At 43.8% G+C, this 20,800-nt stretch overlaps 1 protein-coding gene across 3 annotated transcripts in view; it reads right to left on the bottom strand.

Annotated features, from left to right (window-relative positions):
* The window catches only part of nagpa (N-acetylglucosamine-1-phosphodiester alpha-N-acetylglucosaminidase), a 118,365-nt gene that overhangs the window by 94,730 nt on the left and 2,835 nt on the right, over window positions 1-20,800 (bottom strand). For all 3 annotated transcript variants that reach the window (XM_067979200.1, XM_067979201.1, XM_067979196.1), the window contains exon 2: window positions 13,681-14,160. In XM_067979200.1, the coding sequence (XP_067835301.1) occupies window positions 13,681-14,160 (480 nt within the window). The remainder of the gene's footprint in view (window positions 1-13,680; window positions 14,161-20,800) is intronic.

Here is a 20,800-nt window from a genome sequence, read left to right as displayed (position 1 = left end):
CTAAATAAAGGAAATTACAAAAGTATGAAGCGCGAGTTGGCTATGATAGATTGGGGAACTTTACTAAAAGGGATGAAGGTGGATAGGCAATGGCTAATATTTAAAGAATGTGTGCAGGAATTATAACAATTATTCATTCCTGTCTGGCACAAAAATAAAACAGGAAAGGTGGCTCAACCGTGGCTTACAAAAGAAATTAGGGATGGTATTAGATCCAAAGAGGAGACATATAAAATTGGTAGAAAAAGCGGCAAGCCTGAGGATTGGGAGCAGTTCAGAATTCAGCAAAGGAGGACAAAGAGATTGATTAAGAGGGGAAAAATAGAGTTTCAATATGTCATAGAGTCATAGAAGTTTACAACATGGAAACAGGCCCTTCGGCCCAACATGTCCATGTCGCCCAGTTTATACCACTAAGCTAGTCCCAGTTGCCTGCATTTGGCCCATATCCCTCTATACCCATCTTACCCATGTAACTGTCCAAATGCTTTTTAAAAGACAAAATTGTACCCGCCTCTACTACTGCCTCTGGCAGCTCGTTCCAGACACTCACCACCCTTTGAATGAAAAAATTGCCCCTCTGGACCGTTTTGTATCTCTCCCCTCTCACCTTAAATCTATGCCCCCTCGTTATAGACTCCCCTACCTTTGGGAAAAGATTTTGACTATCTACCTTATCTATGCCCCTCATTATTTTATAGACTTCTATAAGATCACCCCTAAACCTCCTACTCTCCAGGGAAAAAAGTCTCAGTCTATCCAACCTCTCCCGATAAGTCAAACCATCAAGTCCCTGTAGCATCCTAGTAAATCTTTTCTGCACTCTTTCTAGTTTAATAATATCCTTTCTATAATAGGGTGACCAGAACTGTACACAGTATTCCAAGTGTGGCTTTACTAATGTCTTGTACAACTTCAACAAGACATCCCAACGCCTGTATTCAATGTTCTGACCAATGAAACCAAGCATGCTGAATGCCTTCTTCACCACCCTATCCACCTGTGACTCCACTTTCAAGGAGCTATGAACCTGTACTCCGAGATCTCTTTGCTCTATAACTCTCCCCAACGCCCTACCATTAACGGAGTAGATCCTGGCCCGATTCGATCTGCCAAAATGCATCACCTCACATTTATCTAAATTAAACTCCATCTGCCATTCATCGGCCCAATGGCCCAATTTATCAAGATCCCGTTGTCAAGAGAATAAGATTAGTGAAGACAAATGTAGGTCCCTTACAGTCAGAAATGGGGGAAATTATAATGGGGAACAAAGAAATGGCAGAATAATTAAACACATACTTTGGTTCTGCCTTCACAAAGGAGAACACAAATAATCTCCCAGAAATGTTAGGGAACCAAGGGTTTAGTGAGAGGGAGGAACTGAAGGAAACCAGTATTAGTAAAAAAAAGTGCTAGGGAAATTAATGGGGCTGAAGGCTGACAAATCCCCAGGGCCTGATAATCTACATCCCAGAGTACAAAAGGAAGTGGCCCTGGAAATAGTGGATGCAATAGTTGTCATCTGCCAAAATTCTATAGACTCTGGAACAGTTCCTACAGATTGGAGGTTGGCAAATGTAACCCCAATATTTTAAAAAAGGACAGAAAAAACAGGGAATTACAGACCAGTTAGCCTAACATCAGTAATGGGGAAAACGCTAGAGTCTATTATAAAAGATGCGATAACAGAACACTTGGAAGGCATTAACGGGATTGGACAAAGTCAGCATGGGTTTATGAAAGGGAAATCATGCTTAACAAATCTACTGGAGTTTTTTGAGGATGTAACTAGTAGAATAGATAGGGGAGAACCAGTGGATGTGGTGTACTTGGATTTTCAGAAGGCTATTGATAAGGTCCCACACAAGAGGTTAGTGTGCAAAATTAAACCACGTGGGATGGGGGAATTTATTATTTTTTTTATTCGTTCATGGGATGTGGACGTCGCGAGGCCAGCATTTATTGCCCATCCCAAATTGCCCTCGAGAAGGTGGTGGTGAGCCGCCTTCTTCAACCGCTGCAGTCCGTGCGGTGAAGTTCTCCCACAGTGCTGTTAGGGAGTTCCAGGATTTTGACCCAGCAACGATGAAGGAACGGCAATATATTTCAAAGTCGGGATGATGTGTGACTTGGAGGGGAACGTGCAGGTGCTTTTGTTCCCATGTGCCTGCTGCCCTTGTCCTTCGAGGTGGTAGAAATCACGTGTTTGGGAGGTGCTGTCGAAGAAGCCTTCGCAAGTTGCTGCAGTGCATCCTGTGGATGGTACACACTGCAGCCACAGTGCGCCGGTGGTGAAGGGAGTGAATGTTTAGGGTGGTGGATGGGGTGCCAATCAAGTGGGCTGCTTTGTCCTGGATGGTGTTGAGCTTCTTGAGTGTTGTTGGAGCTGCACTCATCCAGGCAAGTGGAGAGTATTCCATCACACTCCTGACTTGTGCCTTGTAGATGGTGGAAAGGCTTTGGGGAGTCAGGAGGTGAGTCTCTCGCCGCAGAATACCCAGCCTCTGACCTGCTCTTGTGGCCACAGTGTTTATATGGCTGGTCCAGTTAAGTTTCTGGTCAATGGTGACCCCCAGGATGTTGATGGTGGGGGATTCGGCGATGGTAATGCCATTGAATGTCAAGAGGAGGTGGTTAGACTCTCTCTTGTTGGAGATGGTCATTGCCTGGCACTTGTCTGGCGCGAATGTTACTTGCCACTTATCAGCCCAAGCCTGGATGTTGTCCAGGTCTTGCTGCATGCGGGCACTGACAGCTTCATTATCTGAGGGGTTGCAAATGCAACTGAACACTGTGCAATCATCAGCAAACATCTCTATTTCTGACCTTGTCATTGATGAAGCAGCTGAAGAGGTTGGGCCTAGGACACTGCCCTGAGGAACTCCTGCAGCAATGTCCTAGGGCTGAGATGATTGGCCTCCAACAACCACTACCATCTTCCTTTGTGCTAGGTATGACTCCAGCCACTGGAGAGTTTTCCCCCTAATTCCCATTGACTTCAATTTTACTAGGGCTCCTTGATGCCACACTCGGTCAAATGTTGCCTTGATGTCAAGGGCAGTCACTCTCACCTCACCTCTGGAATTCAGCTCTTTTGTCCATATTTGGACCAAGGCTGTAATGAGGTCCGGAACTGACTGGTCCTGGCGGAACCCAAACTGAGCATCGGTGAGCAGGTTATTGGTGAGTAAGTGCCGCTTGATAGCACTGTCGATGACAGCTTCCATCACTTTGCTGATGATTGATGGGGTGGTAATTGGCCAGATTGGATATCTCCTGCTTTTTGTGGACAGGACATACTTTGGCAATTTTCCACATTGTCGGGTAGATACCAGTGTTGTAGCTGTAGTGCAACTGTTTGGCTGGAGGCGGGGCTAGTTCTGGAGCGCAAGTTTTCAGCACTACAGCCGGGATGTTGTCGGGGCCCATAGCCTTTGTTGTATCCAGTGCACTCAGCCGTTTCTTGATATCACGTGGAGTGAATCGAATTGGCTGAAGACTGGCTTCTCTGATGGTGGGGATATCGGGAGGAGGCGGAGATGGATCATCCATTTGGCACTTCTGGCTGCAGATGGTTGCAAACGCTTCACCCTGGTCTTTTGCACTCACTTGCTGGACTCTGCCGTCATTGAGGATGGGGATGTTTACAGAGCCACCTCCTCCCGTTAGTTGTTTAATTGTCCACCACCATTCACGACTGGATGTGGCAGGACTGCAGAGCTTTGATCTGATCCGTTGGTTGTGGAATCGCTTAGCTCTGTCTATAGCATGTTGCTTCCGCTGTTTAGCATGCATGTAGTCCTGAGTTGTAGCTTCACCAGGTTGGCACCTCATTTTTAGGTACACCTGGTGCTGCTCCTGGCATGCTCTTCTACACTCCTCATTGAACCAGGGTTGATCCCCTGGCTTGTTGGTAATGGTAGAGTGAGGAAGATGCCGGGCCATGAGGTTACAGATTGTGCTGGAATACAATTCTGCTGCTGCTGATGGCCCACAGCGCCTCATGGATGCCCAGTTTTGAGCTGCTAGATCTGTTCTGAATCTATCCCATTTAGCACGGTGGTAATCCCACACAACACGTTGGTTGGTGTCCTCAGTGTGGAGACAGGCCTTCGTCTCCACGAGGACTGTGCGATGGTCACTCCTACCAATACTGTCATGGATAGATGCATCAACGACCACTTGGCCAACTTGGTCAGTAGTGGTGTATCTTTTTTATTCGTTCATGGGATGTGGGAGGCACTGGCGAGGCCAGCATTTATTGCCCATCCCTAATTGCCAGTGCGCCAGTGGTGAAGGGAGTGAATGTTTAGGGTCGTGGATTGGGTGCCAATCAAGCGAGCTGCTTTGTCCTAGATGGTGTCGAGCTTCTTGAGTGTTGTTGGTGCTGCACTCATCCAGGCAAGTGGAGAGTATTCCATCGCACTCCTGACTTGTCGATGGTGGAAAGGCTTTGGGGAGTCAGGAGGTGAGTCACAGAACATACTGGCATAGATTGAGAATTGGTTGACAGACAGGAAACAGAGCGTAGGAATAAACGGATCTTTTTCCGGGTGGAGGGCAGTGACTTGTGGGGGTACCGCAGGGATCAGTGCTTGGGCCCCAGCTATTCACAATATATATCAACGATTTGGATGAGGGAACTAAACGTAACAATTCCAAGTTTGCAGACGTCACAAAGCTGGGGTGGAATGTGAGCTGTGAGGAGGATGCAAAGAGGCTCCAATGTGATTTAGACAAGTTGGGTGAGTGGGCAAAAACATGGTAGATGCAATATAACGTGGATAAATGTGAGGTTGTCCACTTTGGTTGTAAAAACAGAAAGGCAGATTATCTGAATGGTGATAGATTGGGAAAAGGGGAGGTGAAATGGGAAGTGGGTGTCCTTGTACACCAGGCGCTGAAAGCAAGCACTCAGATGCAGCAAGCAGTTCGGACAGTGAATGGTATGTTAGCCTTTATTGCAAGAGGATGTGAGTACAGGAGCAGGGATGTCTTACTGTAATTATACAAGGCCTTGGTGAGACCACATCTGGAGTATTGTGTGCTGTTTTGGTCTCCTAATCTGAGGAAGGATGTCCTTGCCGTGGAGGAAGTGCAACGAAGGTTTACCAGACTGATTCCTGGGATGGCAGAACTGACATGAGGAGAGATTAGGTTGACTAGGCCTGTATGCACTAGAGTTTAGACGAATGAGAGGTGATCTCATCGAAACATAAAATTCCAACAGGACTAGACAGACTAGATGCAGGGAGGATGTTCCCAATGGCTGGGGAGTCAAGAACCAGGGGTCACAGTCTCAGGCTAGGGGTATACCATTTAGAATAGAGATAGAGACATTTTTTCCCACTCAGAGGGAGGTGAACCTGTGGAATTCTCTACTGCAGAAGGCAGCGGAGGCCAAGTCATTAGATGTATTTAAGGAGATAGATATATTTCTTAATGCGAAGGGGATCAAGGGATATGTGGAAAAAGCGGGAACGGGGTACTGAGTTAGACGAACAGCCATGATCATTTTGAATGGCGGAGCAGGCCCGAAGGGCCAAATGGCCTACTCTTGCTCCTATTTTCTACGTTTCTCTGTTTTGGCCTTGCCTCTCCCAGCTCTACAAACCCATGGACTCTCTTCAATTTGGCCTTTTGTGTATCCCCCTTCTCTGAATCCCAGAATTGGTGACTGTGCCTTCCAGTGCTTCGGCCCCACGCTTTGGAATTCCTTTCCTAAGCCCCTCCTCCACTCTGCTCCCCTCCTCTCTCCTCTTTAAAGCCCATCTTTTTGAACGTTTAGTCACCACCTAAATATATCCTTTGGCTGAGGTGCATACACACTAACCAGAAAACTTCCTGTATCATAGAATTTTACGAGAAACATTTTTCCCTTGATCATATTCTGATTTGATTTGCTAATATTTACCTTTTTAAAAATGATACATCAGCAACTCATCCCTATAGTCAATCTCATATCGCTTTTAAGTGCAAACATCCAGGGGCGTTGGTATCTCGGTAAGTTTTTGGTACCACATGCAGAGCAATAATCTCTTATTTTACAGAAGTTGAACAAGTGAATAATGCTGATCTAACATATATAGTTAATACAAAATTTTCTTGTGCTAAAGCTTAGACCATTCTCTGGAGAACACCAAACCAACAATCTCAACTTCATTCAGCTCAATCAAATCTAAGCTCTTCCTTTTTAAATATCCACAAAAAGAGTTACCGGGACTTCCTGCAGTTTTGAATAACTGGCGATATTAAAATAAGTGGCCATTCTACATAAGTGAATCCAACTTGAAATCAGGAGAATGGAGGAGATGAGGATATTTTTAGATACAAGAAAAAAAACACAAAATTAAGAGGCAAAGAAACTAAACTGCTGGTGAATGTCATCACAAGATTGTGGAAAATGAAGAAATCAGAATTGTTTGGATTTTACTGAATAGGCCCAGTAAACATGGCATATAGTTCAAGTTTACCTATTGAAATTGCAAACATGGACAGCTGTAGGTCAAATGAGCTGGTACTGCATTCATACCTATTTTATTCTTGTTCAAGTGCAAAAATTAGATTGGTAGTGTACAGAAATCTTCAGCAGGAAGAAAATAGGCACTCAGGCAAATAGTTACTGCAGTAATTCATAAAAATGAACAAGGGGATTGGAATATAAGATTAAAGAGGTCTTGCTTCAGTAATATCGGGCTACGGTGAGATCATACCTGAAATACTGTATACAGTTTGGTCTCCTTACCCAAGGAAGGATATACTTGCCTGAGAGGGGGTGCCACAAAGGTTCACTAGATTGATCCCTGGGATGAGAGGGTTGTCCTATGAGGAGAGATCGAGTAGAATGGGCCTATTCTCTCTGGAGTTTAGAAGAATGAGAGGTGATCTCTAAGAATTTTATACGTTTCAGAGGGTCGATGCTGAGAGGCTGTTTCCCCTGGTTGGAGTGTACAGCACTCGGGGTCATAGTCTCAGCCATTTAGGACCGAGATGAGGAAAAATTTCTTCAGAGGGTTGTGAATCTTTGGCATTTTCTATCCCAGAGGGCTGTGGATGCTCATTGAGTATATTCAAGACTGAGAGATAGATAGATTTTTGGACCCTAAGGGAATCAAGGGATTATGGAGATAGGGCAGGAAAGTGGAGTTGAGGTAGATCAGCTATGATCTTATTGAATGGCGGAGCAGGCTCGAAGTGCTGTATTGCCTACTCCTGCTCCTATTATGTTCTTATGTTGCTTGGATCTATAATTTTTCTACACAGTCCAATTACTGAGGCTTCAATTCACAGATGCCACTGTAGACAGGGGTAATCAGATACTAAAAATAAATCAAGGGGAGGAACTAATTAGATTCAATATAAATAAAAAACATGGTGATGGAGAATCTAATGTTATTAAAGATAGACAAATCTCCAGAACCCGATGGTTTCCACCCCATGGTATTAAAAGTTGAGGAAATTGCTGGTGTATTAGTTAAGATCTTCCCAAACTCTCCCGATTCAGGAATTGTCCACTTGGAGAGGAAAATTGCCAATGTCACGCCACTATTTAAGGGTAAGAGATTAACTAGGTAATTACAGACCTATGAGTAATATAAATTGTGGGGAAGCTACTAGAATCTGTTATTAGGGATAGTGTGACAGAGCATTTGGACAGATATGAACTGATCAGAGTGTGCCAGCATGGGAACACATGAAATTGGAGGCAACCTATTGGCTTGGATAGGGAATTGGTTAGGTGGTACGAGACAGTACGGATAATGGGTATGTACTCAAATTGGCAGGATGTGACCTGTGGTGTCCCCCAGGGATCTGTACTAGCGCTTCACTATATTTGTAAATGACTTGGATGAAGGGAGAGCCGTATATCTAACGAAGTAACTTTGCTAATGACGCTAAGTTAGGTGGCACAGTAACCAGTGTAGATGGGAGCAGAAAGTTGCAAAGGGACATTGATGGATTAAGTGAATGGGCAAAACTGTGGCAGATAGAGTTCAAAGTGGGGAAATGTGAGGTCATCCACTTTGGACCCAAGAAAGATAGATCAGTGTTTTTTTTAAAATGGCGAGAAGCTAGCAACTGTGGATAAGCAGAAAGATTTAGGGGTTCAAGTACTTAAGTCACTAAAAGCTAGTGGGCAGGTACAAAAAAATAAAAATAAGGCAGCTAATAGAATGTTGGCCTTTATCTCCAGGGGATGGAAGTTATGTTACAGCTGTACAGAGCTCTGGTTAGATTCCATCTGGAGCACTGCACTCAGTTCTGGGCACCATACCTCGAAGGATATATTGGCCTTGGAGGGGGTACAGTGCAGGTTCACCAGAATTATACCAGGGCTAAGAGGGTTAAATTATGAGGACAGGTTGCATAGGCTAGGCTTGTATTCCCTTGAATATAGAAGATTAGGGGGTAGTCTAATTGAGGTATGATTAAAGGATTTAATAGTGTATATAGAGAACAAGGGGGTACAACCTTAAAATTAGAGCTCGGCCATTCAGAGGTGATGTCAGAAAGCATTTCTTCACACAAAGGGTAGTGGAAATCTGGAACTCTTCCCCCCAAAAAGCTGTTTTGGCTAGGCCAATTGAAAATTTCAAAACTGGGATCGATAGTTTGTTAGGCAAGGGTATTAAGGGCAACGGAACCAAGGAGAGTAGATGGAGTTAAGATATAGATCAGCCATGATCTGATTGAATGGCAGAAAAGGCTCGAGGGGCTGAATGGCCAACTCCTGTTCTTAAACCAGGAAAGAAAAGTAGATTGCCAACAAAAAAAATGTTTTTTTAAAATCTTTTATTTCATTACTTCATATCCAAGCACCTTAAGGCAATCAAGCAATTGAAAAAAGAATCAGACTTGAATCTACGCAACACAGACTAGCATCAGATGCTCCAATTAAAGATGACAAATGGTATCCATTGCTAGGTTTAGTACTTCTGCATGCTAAAAGACACTTCAAGAAATACAATATCAATACTGACAACTGGGAAAATGATACACAGGATCATGAGCTGGCAAGCACTGTTAAGCACCAGTACGTTGATCCAGAGAAGTGGAAGCAGCAATGTGCACAGCAGCAGCATGTTAAGTCCAGATGGGCTGCTTAGCCGTGTGAAACATGCAGAAAACCTACTATTTTTTCATGTTGGCCTCAACAGTCATTGGTATAGTCATCAAGTGGGATTCTTTTTCCGACAATTGCTTGACTGCCTTAGAGAGTCAGAGACAAATCTCCCAAAGTTTTTCCCGAGATCTCCACAGGCATTTTCCCCCTTTTCTTGCCCTTCCCAGAAAGTTAGCAGTGCGTTAACAATGTGTAATGGGGCAGGCTTCATGAGCCTGACGTTTTTCTCATACCTTTTTGCATGTGTTTGGTCTTCATCTTTGAGTACAAAGGATTACCACCACTGCTGCAAACTGAGAACACTCAATTGTGAAACTTGGGTGAAGGAAAAGGTGCAGCAAATTGAGAAAAGCAAGTCAGAGTTAAGAATTAAAAATGGCATAAAAAAGGAACGGTGCTTCTTAGATGAAGTGCTCAGATTGGAATTTTCAAAACTGGGATCAATAGATTTTTTTGTTACGTAAGGGTATCAATGCATAAGGAAAAAGGAGAGTAATTGGAGTTGAGATACAGACCTAACTGAATGGCAGAACAGGCTTGAGGAGCTGAATGTCCTACACCTGTTCCAATGAGACTATGAAACTGGATTTTCCTATGATACAAATAAGCAAGTAAAACAAGACAAAGTAATTCTTTAACAATTTGTCTGTAAAGTTAAACAAAGTCAAACCAAATTGAGATCAAATTAATTTAAGACTCTTTCACAAACACAAACGTGAGAAATTTACCTTCAAAAGCATAATTTTTTGGGAGATTTCACATTTATTTCTGAAAATTATATATGGACTGACTGCTGGGAGGGCATTAGATAATTATATTTTAACATATATAATCAGCAGCCTCAATGCTAAGGCTGAGAGAATGGAGTCTAACCCCAGCACCATCATGTTATTTTCAGCAGCAGAGCAGACTGAAAGTGAACATGGGAAGATTTTAACAGCGAGGAGGATTTTTAAAAAATATATAAAAAGGTATCCCGACGTCCTCAAGTTCAGTTTATTGGTAAGCAAGCTAAAGGCACACATTAATTATAACAATTATTAAAAATTTGGGATGCAGCTTATGGACAAACGGGTACGGTAGCATAGTGGTTATGTTACTGGGCTAGTAATCCAGAGGCCTGGACTAAAATCCAGAGTCATGAGTTCAAATCCCGCCACAGCAGCTGGCGAATTTAAATTCAATTAATTAATTAAATTAAATAAAAATCTGGAATTAAAATACTAGTATCAGTAATGACGGCCATGAAACTACCGGATTGTCGTAAAAACCCATCTGGTTCACTAATGTCCTTTAGGGAAGGAAGCCTGCCGCCCTTACCCGGTCTGGCCTATATGTGACTCCAGACCCACAGCAATGTGGTTGATTCTTAATTGCCCTCTGAAATGGCCCAGCAAGCCACTCAGTTGTAAAATCTCGCCACGAAAAGTCATAAGAATAAAACCGGACGGACCACCCAGCATCGGACCACTAGGCACCGGACACGACAACGGCAAAACACCAAGCCCAGTCGACCCTGCAAGGTCCTCCTTACTAACATCTGGGGACTTGTGCCAAAATTGGGAGAGCTGTCCCACAGACTAGTCAAGCAACAGCCTGACATAGCCATACTCACAGAATCATATCTTTCAGCCAACGTCCCAGACTCTTCCATCACCATCCCTGGGTATGTCCTGTCCCATCGGCAGGACAGACCCACCAGAGGTGGCGGTACAGTGATATACAGTCAGGAGGGAGTGGCCCTGGGAGTCCTCAACATTGACTCTGGACCCCATAAAATCTCATGGCATCAGGTCAAACATGGGCAAGGAAACCTCCTGCTGATTACCACCTACCGTCCTCCATCAGCTGATGATTCAGTCCTCCTCCATGTTGAACACCACTTGGAGGAAGCACTGAGGGTAGCAAGGGCACAGAATGTACTCTGGGTGGGGGACTTCAATGTCCATCACCAAGAGTGGCTCGGTAGCACCACTACTGACCGAGCTGGCCGAGTCCTGAAGGACATAGCTGCTAGACTGGGCCTACGGCAGGTGGTGAGCGAACCAACACGAGGGAAAAACTTACTCGACCTCGTCCTCACCAATCTACCTGTCGCAAATGCATCTGTCCATGACAGTATTGGTAGGAGTGACCACCGCACAGTCCTTGTGGAGATGAAATCCCGTCTTCGCACTGAGGACACCATCCAACGTGTTGTGTGGCACTACCACCGTGCTAAATGGGATAGATTCAGAACAGATCTAGCAGCTCAAAACTGGGCATCCATGAGGCGCTGTGGGCCATCAGCAGCAGCAGAATTGTATTCCAGCACAATCTGTAACCTCATGGCCCGGCATATTCCTCACTACCATTACCAACGAGCCAGGGGATCAACCCTGGTTCAATGAGGAGTGTAGAAGAGCATGCCAGGAGCAGCACCAGGCGTACCTAAAAATGAGGTGCCAACCTGGTGAAGCTACAACTCAGGACTACATGCATGCTAAACAGCGGAAGCAACATGCTATAGACAGAGCTAAGTGATTCCACAACCAACGGATCAGTTCAAAGCTCTGCAGTCCTGCCACATCCAGTCGTGAATGGTGGTGGACAATTAAACAACTAACGGGAGGAGGAGGCTCTGCAAACATCCCCATCCTCAATGATGGCGGAGTCCAGCACGTGAGTGCAAAAGACAAGGCTGAAGCGTTTGCAACCATCTTCAGCCAGAAGTGCCGAGTGGATAATCCAGCTCAGCCTCCTCCCGATATCCCCACCATCACGGAAGCCAGTCTTCGGCCAATTCGATTCACTCCACGTGATATCAAGAAACGGCTGAGTGCACTGGATACAGCAAAGGCTATGGGCCCCGACAACATCCCAGCTGTAGTGCTGAAGACTTGTGCTCCAGAACTAGCTGCGCCTCTAGCCAAGCTGTTCCAGTACAGCTACAACACTGGCATCCACCCGACAATGTGGAAAATTGCCCAGGTATGTCCTGTCCACAAAAAGCAGGACAAATCCAATCCAGCCAATTACCGCCCCATCAGTCTACTCTCAATCATCAGCAAAGTGATGCAAGGTGTCGTCGACAGTGCTATCAAGCGGCACTTACTCACCAATAACCTGCTCACCGATGCTCAGTTTGGGTTCCGCCAGGACCACTTGGCTCCAGACCTCATTACAGCCTTGGTCCAAACATGGACAAAAGAGCTGAATTCCAGAGGTGAGGTGAGAGTGACTGCCCTTGACATCAAGGCAGCATTTGACCGAGTGTGGCACCAAGGAGCCCTAGTAAAATTGAAGTCCATGGGAATCAGGGGGAAAACTCTCCAGTGGCTGGAGTCATACCCAGCACAAAGGAAGATGGTAGTGGTTGTTGGAGGCCAATCATCTCAGCCCCAGGGCATTGCTGCAGGAGTTCCTCAGGGCAGTGTCCTAGGCACAACCATCTTCAGCTGCTTCATCAATGACCTTCCCTCCATCATAAGGTCAGAAATGGGGATGTTCGCTGATGACTGCAGAGTGTTCAGTTCCATTCGCAACCCCTCAGATAATGAAGCAGTCCGAGCCTGCATGCAGCAAGACCTGGACAACATCCAGGCTTGGGCTGATAAGTGGCAAGTAACATTCGCGCCAGATAAGTGCCAGGCAATGACCATCTCCAACAAGAGAGAGTCTAACCACCTCCCCTTGACATTCAACGGCTTTACCATCGCCAAATCCCCCACCATCAACATCCTGGGGGTCACCATTGACCAGAAACTTAACTGGACCAGCCATATAAATACTGTGGCTACGAGAGCAGGTCAGAGGCTGGGTATTCTGCGGCGAGTGACTCACCACCTGACTCCCCAAAGCCTTTCCACCATCTACAAGGCACAAGTCAGGAGTGTGATGGAATACTCTCCACTTGCCTGGATGAGTGCAGCTCCAACAACACTCAAGAAGCTCGACACCATCCAAGATAAAGCAGCCCGCTTGATTGGCACCCCATCCACCACCCTAAACATTCACTCCCTTCACCACCGGCGCACTGTGGCTGCAGTGTGTACCATCCACAGGATGCACTGCAGCAACTCGCCAAGGCTTCTTCGACAGCACCTCCCAAACCCGCGACCTCTACCACCTAGAAGGACAAGGGCAGCAGGCGCATGGGAACAACACCACCTGCACGTTCCCCTCCAAGTCACACACCATCCCGACTTGGAAATATATCGCCGTTCCTTCATTGTCACTGGGTCAAAATCCTGGAACTCCCTTCCTAACAGCACTGTGGGAGAACCTTCACCACACGGACTGCAGCGGTTCAAGAAGGCGGCTCACCACCACCTTCTCGAGGGCAATTAGGGATGGGCAATAAATGCCGGCCTTGCCAGCGACGCCCATATCCCGTGAAAAAATAAAAAAAACTAGAAAAGGTCAAGTGGAATTTTGATGTTCAGTTTCCCCATTTGTAAATGCAGGGGGTTAATAAATTTAATTCTGCAAGATCAGACATTTCCTAAAAACATACATGCCAGTATTGCAATAAATTTACTGAGTATACACATCAGATTTATACAGCTTCTTACCCAAATACTAATGTGCCATCCTTCTTAATCCCAAATTGTGCGTTTTGTCTTCCTTTTCCATCTTGCACTAGTTTTCCATCACTCACAATATTACCCAAGCAACCTCCTGTGTTCAGGTCAAAATATCCACCATTCTGAGCCACCAAACACTTCCTGGATTTTGCAGTTTCCTGTACTGTTGCTCTGTAAGACTGACTGCATCCTCCCGGTTTCAGTGGTTCCAAAACTGAGACAGTTTTCAATGGATTATTCACAAAAGTAAAGTGGCCAGTGACTGTTTTATGCTTTCCTTCATCAGTGGGAAACTTTGAAACGAATACAGTAGTTTTAGCTATAGGAAGGTCTGTGGATTTATCAGCAGGCCAGGTTTCATGTGTCACATTCCCAAAAGTTACAGGTTGACAATCTCTGACGTATCTGTGATTGTGCTGAGAACCGTGCTCCAAAGGGTAGTATGGAAACAGATCATTTAATGAAGCCCTGCAAAAGGAGTATACAAGATTATCAAATACATAAAATGGTACAAAAATTTAAAACTAATTGAAAAGAGATAAAGAGCAAAAAATACTATAGCCCAGTTCCATTTTCAAAACAAGCAATATGTTTAGTACACAATGACTTTGTATTGCTATAGATAACATAGCTACCACCTAATAGGAACTTTCATATATTAAGTCCTTTTCTCAGCCATCAATTAGCTCCCAATACATTAAAATCAACACTGATGTAATTTATTGTGCCATCTCACCAAATAAAACCTATTTAATTTCCATAAGGACATTGTAATTAATGAAGTTCAACTGCATCAGGCGTGAGCACCAACTCCAATCAACATGCAATTGTGCTGCACAACTACCAGAGTTGCATAAAATTATAGGTGTATTTATTATATACAGTGAAAATCACTGCTAATGCCATAATTTAAACTTTGTCTCAACCAAGATCTCAGCCTACAGTAACAGGCCATACCTAACTGCACTCCTTTCATAGAATCATACAGCACAGAAGGAGGGCATTCGGCCCATCGTGCCTGCTCTCTGAAAGAGCTACCAATTAATCCCACACCCCTGCTCTTTCCCTTTGGCCTTCAATTTTTTTCCCTTTTAAGTATATATTAAATTCCCTTTGGAAAGTTACTATTGAATCTGCTTCCACCACCCTTTCAGAAAATACATTTCTAAAATATATTTTAAGTATATGCACTAACAAGAGTTCATTTCACAAAATAATACAAGTCCAGAAAAACACCACTGAATCTATTTAACCTGATCAGAGACACGATTTAACGGGAAAGGACAAACTTAAATGAAGTAAAAGGCTTTAGTGTTTAAAAAGATTTGTTCAGAATGTGGCCACATTTATTACCCATCCCTGGATTCCCTAAGAAGGTGGTGGACCTTCTTGAACTGCTGCAGTCCTTGTGATGATGGTACTCTCAATAGTGTTACGTAGGGAACTCCAGGATATTGACCCAGCAGTGATGAAGGAACAGCGATATCGATCCAAGTCAGGATGGTGTGTGACTTGGAGGGGAATATGCAGGTAATTGTTTTCTCATGATGTAGCTGGAAAGTTGAGGAGCTGGAAAGTGCTGTCAGAGAAAGCTTGGCAAGCTGCTGCAGCAAGGAACATAAATGCAGCCACAGTGAGCTAATTGATGATTGAGGTGGTGGCCAAAAAGGATGGCCCGTCAGCTCCATGTCTCCGTTGTTAACTCTCATCAAATTTTGCCTGCATTGAACTAGAGGAAATGTTGACTCACGGAAGTCTTAAATGTCAGACAAGCAGTTGGAGAGTCAAACAGTCTTAGAACCAAGGAGGCAGAAAACTAAAACTGCACATCAGCATATTTATGGAATCTGATCCATACTTTCAGATGATGTCACCAAGGGGTAGCATATAGATGAAGAAAAGGAGGAGACAAACGATGGTGCCCTGAAGTATACTGGTGATGAGAAATTTATATAAATGTTTTGCAATTTAATTCAACTTAATTTTGCACATTAGCGTCACCCTAAAGATGACAGCAAATTCCCAATAATTAAAGATATTCCTCAAGTGTGGAAAACCATTAAAGAAAACAAAAATTATATTTGCCCACTAACAAATGAAGCCAAGGACTGAAAAAGATTCAATGTTCCTAAAATTATAAGCAATAAAATGGCTTGTACAAAACATTGCAGTGATCAACAGTACTACTGTTTTGAAGCAGATTTTCCATTCTGAAACAGCTCAGGTACAACTTATTTTCTCAAAACTTCAACTTATAATTGAAGCATAGGTACACAGGCCACTATTTCATTTGCAAGTGTCAAAATAGTTTGAATACTGTAAAAGCATATAGACCTGTTTGCTGCACCCTGGTGGACAAAGGTTAAATCATAAAAAACACCTCCACATACAGCAAAACTAAAATATGTTGTGCTCTGAAGTTAATGTTTGCAAACAGCTCCTTGATCATAAACTTATTAAACCATGGAAAATAAATAATTCAACAATATGAATGGGATCACACATGGCAAGTTCCAATATTATACTTACATTTTGAAACAGCTGGATTAAAAAAATTCTTAAAATCCACCTCATCTAGAATCTCTTGCTTCAAGCTCATTAAAAAGAAATAGTGGGTAAGCAGGTTAGTACCATAAATGATGCATTTGGAATTTTTCTTTTATTAATCTTCTCCAAATGACACTGCAGTAACTTCAATTTTACCACAAAGCATGCTGACCTCAATTGATCATTAGTGGGAACAAACCTCTCCTGACAACGCAACAGAAAATATAATTTGCCTATATAAAGTAACAGATACTCTACAAGAACAAGAACCCAAGGCTGCAATTTGACCTAATTTCAGATGATATTTAAAAACTATCTTTGCTCTGTGACAAACTATATCATCTAACACCTGATCACAATATACCCTCGTAGTACTATGTATACAGAAATAAAATCAACAGCAAAACAACTGTCTTATCAACTCACAGGCCTGGTGTGGTACAATACTGCACACACAATTGATCCAGTTACTCAGGTACTGCTTTACAAAAGTCTACAAATTCATTTTTCACTTATTAGCTTGGCAACCACATTTATGACAAGAAAGTGTAATCAGACAGCACTGGTGCAACACATCACTACTGACTATACATATAGCACCTTCCAAAGTAACATGCTGGACTGGATGAACCATCATTTCAACAAATACATTAGCCATCACTATGTCTTAAGAAATTACCCACAACTTGATACTTTATTTTCTGTGTGTTGATGTATATACTTGAGTATGCATGCTCACATGTTTATAAGCACAGTCTACACAAACACATGCTCCCAATTTGAGCCATTAATTTTGTGAAAAATGCAGTATTAGTGTATAATATTGACACCCCCCCCCCAAACTTTGTTAAAAACTGTTCAAATAAATTCGGCTGCATTTCCTCGCTGAAGGACATAGATGACACTGACTTATAGGCTGTCTGAAAAAGAAACAGCATTTCTAACTGTTTGTTCACCATTACAATGATGATTTTTGACACTGCTGGTCGTGGTTTTACCCATTTACCTCATGGTATTACACAGTAATCAGTTCAATGAAAGGCTAGTTCCATCGTTCGAGTCTCTTGCAAACAATTTTAGTTCCAGAATCAATTTATAATCCACACTGTTACAACTCTGACTCTCCCAACTCTCTATTTGTATTCACAGCAAAGGCAGTATCCATAGGCAAGCCTGTATCCCCTATGATCCTTGCACGTCTTACTTTGGGCATCAGTTAATCACTTAAAGGCTGCACAGTTCTTATTCCTGTTCTCCACTGCCAAGTAAGCTTTCTGGCCAAGCCCTTCTATGTTCTAGTACTTATATTTACTGTTTTGTTTTTAGTAATTTACTTCAAACTTTGAACAACCTCTTTGATCTGCAAGTGATATCTATCCCACGTAAGCTGCCGCCAATTGTTACAATTCATTTTCTCTCTCCCTACTCTCTAGTTACAGCCATAGAAAAAAATGCAGCTTTCATTCTCAAACCCATATTCCAGTTGATCTAAAACTGAAACCCTAATTAGTGTTGTGAACGGGAGCAGCTTGCCACAAGAAAACAACCTGCATTTATATAGCGCCTTTAACATAGTAAAACGCCCCAAGGCGCTTCACAGGAGTGTTATCAAATAGAATTTGACAGAGCCACATAAGGAAATATTAGGACAGGTGACCAGAGGTCAAAGAGGTCAGTTTTAAGGAGCGCCTTAAAAAGGAGAGAGAGGTAGAGAAGCGGAGGGGTTTAGGGAGGCATTTCCAGAGCTTAGGGCCTGGGCAGATGAAGGCACAGCCACCAATGGTGGAGCAATTAAAATCGAGGATGCACAAGAGGCCACAATTGGAGGAGTGCAGAGATCTCAGAGGGTTTGAGGCCTGGAGGAGGTTACAGAGATAGGGAGGGGCAAGGCCATGGAGGGATTTGAAAACAAGGATGAGAATTTTTAAAATTGAGATATTGCTGGACCAGGAGCAAGGGTGATGGATGAATGGAATGGTGCCAGTCAGGAGACTGGCAGTCAAGTTTTGGATGATATGACATATGTTGTGCAGGAGGCTGCATGGGTTATCCATCATGCATTTCCATCTATCCCGAAATGCAGAAAGCACTACATCATCAGATAATATTACTCAGGCTAAAGCTGGTAGTTATATTTACTTACATGATTTAAGTACATAGAAGCAACAAATATGCAATTAATAATCAGCAATAAAGTGCTTGACTACACAATATGTTTAAACTGTTTTCTAGAAATAACAGGAAAAACTCAACGCCCTTTTCACTAAATATTTGATGAACATAAAATGGGTGCATTCCCATTTCTGCCACAACATGGAAACAAGCAATCGAGACAAAAGAGCTTCAGAATAGGCAAAGGTTACGTAACCTTCTGATACTCCAGATAAAAGCAGTCCTTTTACATAAGACATGTTCCTTTGAAGATGTTAGATATTTTTCTCAACAACAGGCAGGTAATTAGAGTATTAATTCATATTACCCATGTTAATTATACCTGATCTGAAAATAAAGACTAGTGGTAATTTTGTTTACTGTAATACTTCTTTAATGGTTATGACAATCACATAAGTCAAGTTCCATCTACTTCAATTGAGACAAATTTGCAAATATTCGAATTTTAACAGCCTGTGGTACTTGTCAAACAATCTAATTATATTCTGATCACAAGCAATTCCATCAACATTCCCTTGAAAGTAACTGCTATCTCCAGACAATATTTGTGTATTGTCTCACTTCCCTCAAACAAAAAAATGAATTATTTATTTTCATTTTAAATTCAAAATATTTTGGCCTACCTAAATTTTCATTGGAAAGTGCTGTTAGGTAGGGAGTTCCAGGATTTTGACCCAGCTACGATGAAGGAATGGCGATATATTTCCAAGTCGGGATGGTGTGAGACTTGGAGGGGAACAACACCACCTGCACGTTCCCATATGCCTGCTGCCCTTGTCCTTCTAGGTGGTAGAGGTCACAGTTTGGGAGGTGCTGTTGAAGAAGCCTTGGCAAGTTGCTGCAGTGCATCCTGTGGATGGTGGTGAAGGGAGTGAATGTTTAGGGCGTTGAATGGGCTGCCAATCAAGCGGGCTGCTTTGTCCTGGATGGTGTCAAGCATCTTGAGTGTTGTTGGAGCTGCACTCATCCAGGCAAGTGGAGAGTTTTCCATCACACTCCTGACTTGTGCCTTGTAGATGGTGGAAAGGCTTGGGGAGTCAGGAGGTAAGTCATTCACTGCAGAATACCTAGCCTCTGACCTGCTCTTGTACCCACAGCATTTATATGGCTGGTCCAGTTAAGTTTCTGGTCAATGGTGACCCGGCGATGGTAACGCCATTGAATGTCAAGGAGGCGGTTAGACTCAGATGCCTGGCACAAATGTTACTTGCCACTTATCAGCCCAAGGCTGGATGTTGACCTGGTCTTGCTACATGCGGGCATGGACTGCTTCACTATCTGAGGGGTTGGAATGGAACTGAACACTGTACAATCAGCGAACATCCCCATTTCTGACCTTACGATGGAGGGAAGGTCTTTGATGAAGCAGTGGAAGATGGTTGGGCCTAGGACACTGCCCTGAGGAACTCCTGCAGCAATGTCCTGGGGCTGAGATGATTGGCCTCCAAAAACCACTACCATCTTCCTTTGGGCTAGCTATGATGCCAGCCACTGGAGAGTTTTCCCCGATTCCCGTTGACTTCAATTTTACTAGGGCTCCTTGGTGCCACACTCGGTCAAATGCTGCCTTGACGTCAAGAGCAGTCACTCTCACCTCACCTCTGGAATTCAGCTCTTTTGTCCATGTTTGGACCAAGGCTGTAATGAGGTCTGGAGCCAAGTGGTCCTGGCAGAACCCAAACTGAGCATCGGTGAGCAGGTTATTGGCGAGTAAGTGCCGCTTGATAGCACCGTTGACGACACCTTCCGTCACTTTGCTGATGATTAAGAGTGGACTGATGGGGCGGTAATTGGCAGGATTGGATTTGTTCTTCCTTTTGTGGACAGCACATACCTGGGCAATTTTCCACATTGTCGAGTGTTGTAGCTGTACTGGAACAGTTTGGCTTGAGGTGCGGCTAGTTCTGGAGCACAAGACTTCAGCACTACAGCCAGGATGTTGTCAGGGCCCATAGCCTTTGTTGTATCCAGTGGACTCAGCCATCTCTTGATATCACGTGGAGTGAATCGAATTGGCTGAAGACTGGCTTCTCTGATGGTGGGAATATCAGAAGGAGGCCAAGATGGATCCTCCACTTGGCACTTCTGGCTGCAGATGGTTGCAAACGCTTCAGCCTTGTCTTTTGCACACACGTGCTGGATTCTGCTATCATTGAAGATGGGGATGTTTACAGAGCCTCCTCCTCCTCCCGTTAGTTGTTTAATTGTCCACCACCATTCATGACTGGATGTGGTAGGAGATTCAGTTCTGTCCCCACCATAGCCCTGAATCTTTATCTCTATCTAGTTTCTTCCCCGTATCCCACTCCCCCACCCACCAAGCTAATCTCATCTACGACACTTACCTCTTGCTCCTTCGACCCCAATCCCACTAAAATTCTGATCACCC

Source organism: Heptranchias perlo, chromosome 3, assembly GCF_035084215.1.
Source record: "Heptranchias perlo isolate sHepPer1 chromosome 3, sHepPer1.hap1, whole genome shotgun sequence".
NCBI lineage: Eukaryota > Metazoa > Chordata > Chondrichthyes > Hexanchiformes > Hexanchidae > Heptranchias > Heptranchias perlo.
This window is presented reverse-complemented; position numbering and strand designations above follow the sequence as displayed.